At 41.3% G+C, this 990-nt stretch overlaps 1 protein-coding gene across 1 annotated transcript; it reads left to right on the top strand.

The window, feature by feature from the left end:
• The first annotated feature begins 15 nt into the window (after positions 1–15).
• On the top strand, positions 16–918 carry LOC107579906 (nucleolar protein 58-like). The gene is made up of 3 exons (XM_016265690.1): positions 16–143; positions 261–559; positions 831–918. Exons 1-3 carry the CDS (start codon positions 71–73, stop codon positions 894–896), a joined length of 438 nt encoding a protein of 145 aa, XP_016121176.1. The 5' UTR covers positions 16–70; the 3' UTR covers positions 897–918.
• The last annotated feature ends 72 nt before the right edge of the window (positions 919–990 follow it).

Genomic DNA, 990 nt, shown 5'->3' with positions numbered 1-990 from the left:
CCCCCTTCATGTCTAGGTGATTGAAATATCAGAGTATCGCACACAGTTGTATGATTATCTAAAGAATCGTATGATGGCGATTGCACCCAACCTGACAGTCATGGTGGGAGAATTAGTGGGAGCCCGTCTCATTTCACATGCAGGTGAGAAAGAAACAAAGAAAAGAATTGCGATTGGAAATGTTAATTTACTTGATTAAACCTCTACCATTGTCTGATATTTCTTTGTTTTTATTTTTTTGTTTTTGTTTGGCTCTTCAGGATCTCTGCTGAACTTGGCCAAGCACCCTGCGTCCACCGTTCAGATTCTCGGGGCAGAGAAAGCTCTGTTCCGCGCTCTGAAAACCCGTCGGGATACACCCAAATACGGTCTCATCTATCACGCTTCTCTGGTGGGGCAAACCACAGCCAAGAATAAGGGTAAAATCTCCAGAATGCTTGCTGCTAAAACGGCCCTTGCCATCCGTTATGATGCCCTGGGAGAAGATACCAATGCGGAGATGGGAGTGGAAAACAGAGCCAAGCTGGAAGCACGATTACGCTACCTGGAGGAGAAAGGGGTTAGTTGATATAGTATACAATTTCTTTTTTGATTGTGTCGCAAGCAGTGATGAAGATGGCTTCATGTCACAGTCCTGAAAATACAGTGTGGGTCATTAAGTCACTATCTCTTCTGAGCTTGTTTTGTTTGCTCTTTATATGCAGTTGTTGTATACAGCACTTCTTTCATAGGAAAGCATACTAAAAGCAAAGCAACACTGTGAGTGTCTGTGTTTGTAGTCAGAATGCTAAAATCTTGATAAATAGTTTTGTATCTATTTTCTGTCTTAGATCAGACGTATTAGTGGTTCAGGCAAAGCTCTGGCAAGGGCTGATAAATATCAACACAAGAGGTGAGTGTTTCTTCCACATTGTTTAGATCATACTTCACAACACTTTTGACACTACCATTCACATGTTTTTGGGACAGTAAGATATATACATTTTTTTT

The sequence above is a fragment of the Sinocyclocheilus grahami genome, unplaced genomic scaffold (genome assembly GCF_001515645.1).
Source record: "Sinocyclocheilus grahami isolate Dianchi unplaced genomic scaffold, SAMN03320097.WGS_v1.1 scaffold21559.1, whole genome shotgun sequence".
NCBI lineage: Eukaryota > Metazoa > Chordata > Actinopteri > Cypriniformes > Cyprinidae > Sinocyclocheilus > Sinocyclocheilus grahami.
Note: the sequence above shows the minus strand (reverse complement) of the source record. Positions and strands in the feature narration are given on the sequence as shown.

Coding starts and splice junctions, on each gene's coding strand:
- LOC107579906 (XM_016265690.1), top strand. CDS start 71: ATGATGGCGATTGCACCCAACCTGACAGTCATGGTGGGAGAATTAGTG. Junction 144..260: donor CCGTCTCATTTCACATGCAG/GTGAGAAAGAAA, acceptor TTGGCTCTTCAG/GATCTCTGCTGAACTTGGCC. Junction 560..830: donor GCTACCTGGAGGAGAAAGGG/GTTAGTTGATAT, acceptor TTTCTGTCTTAG/ATCAGACGTATTAGTGGTTC.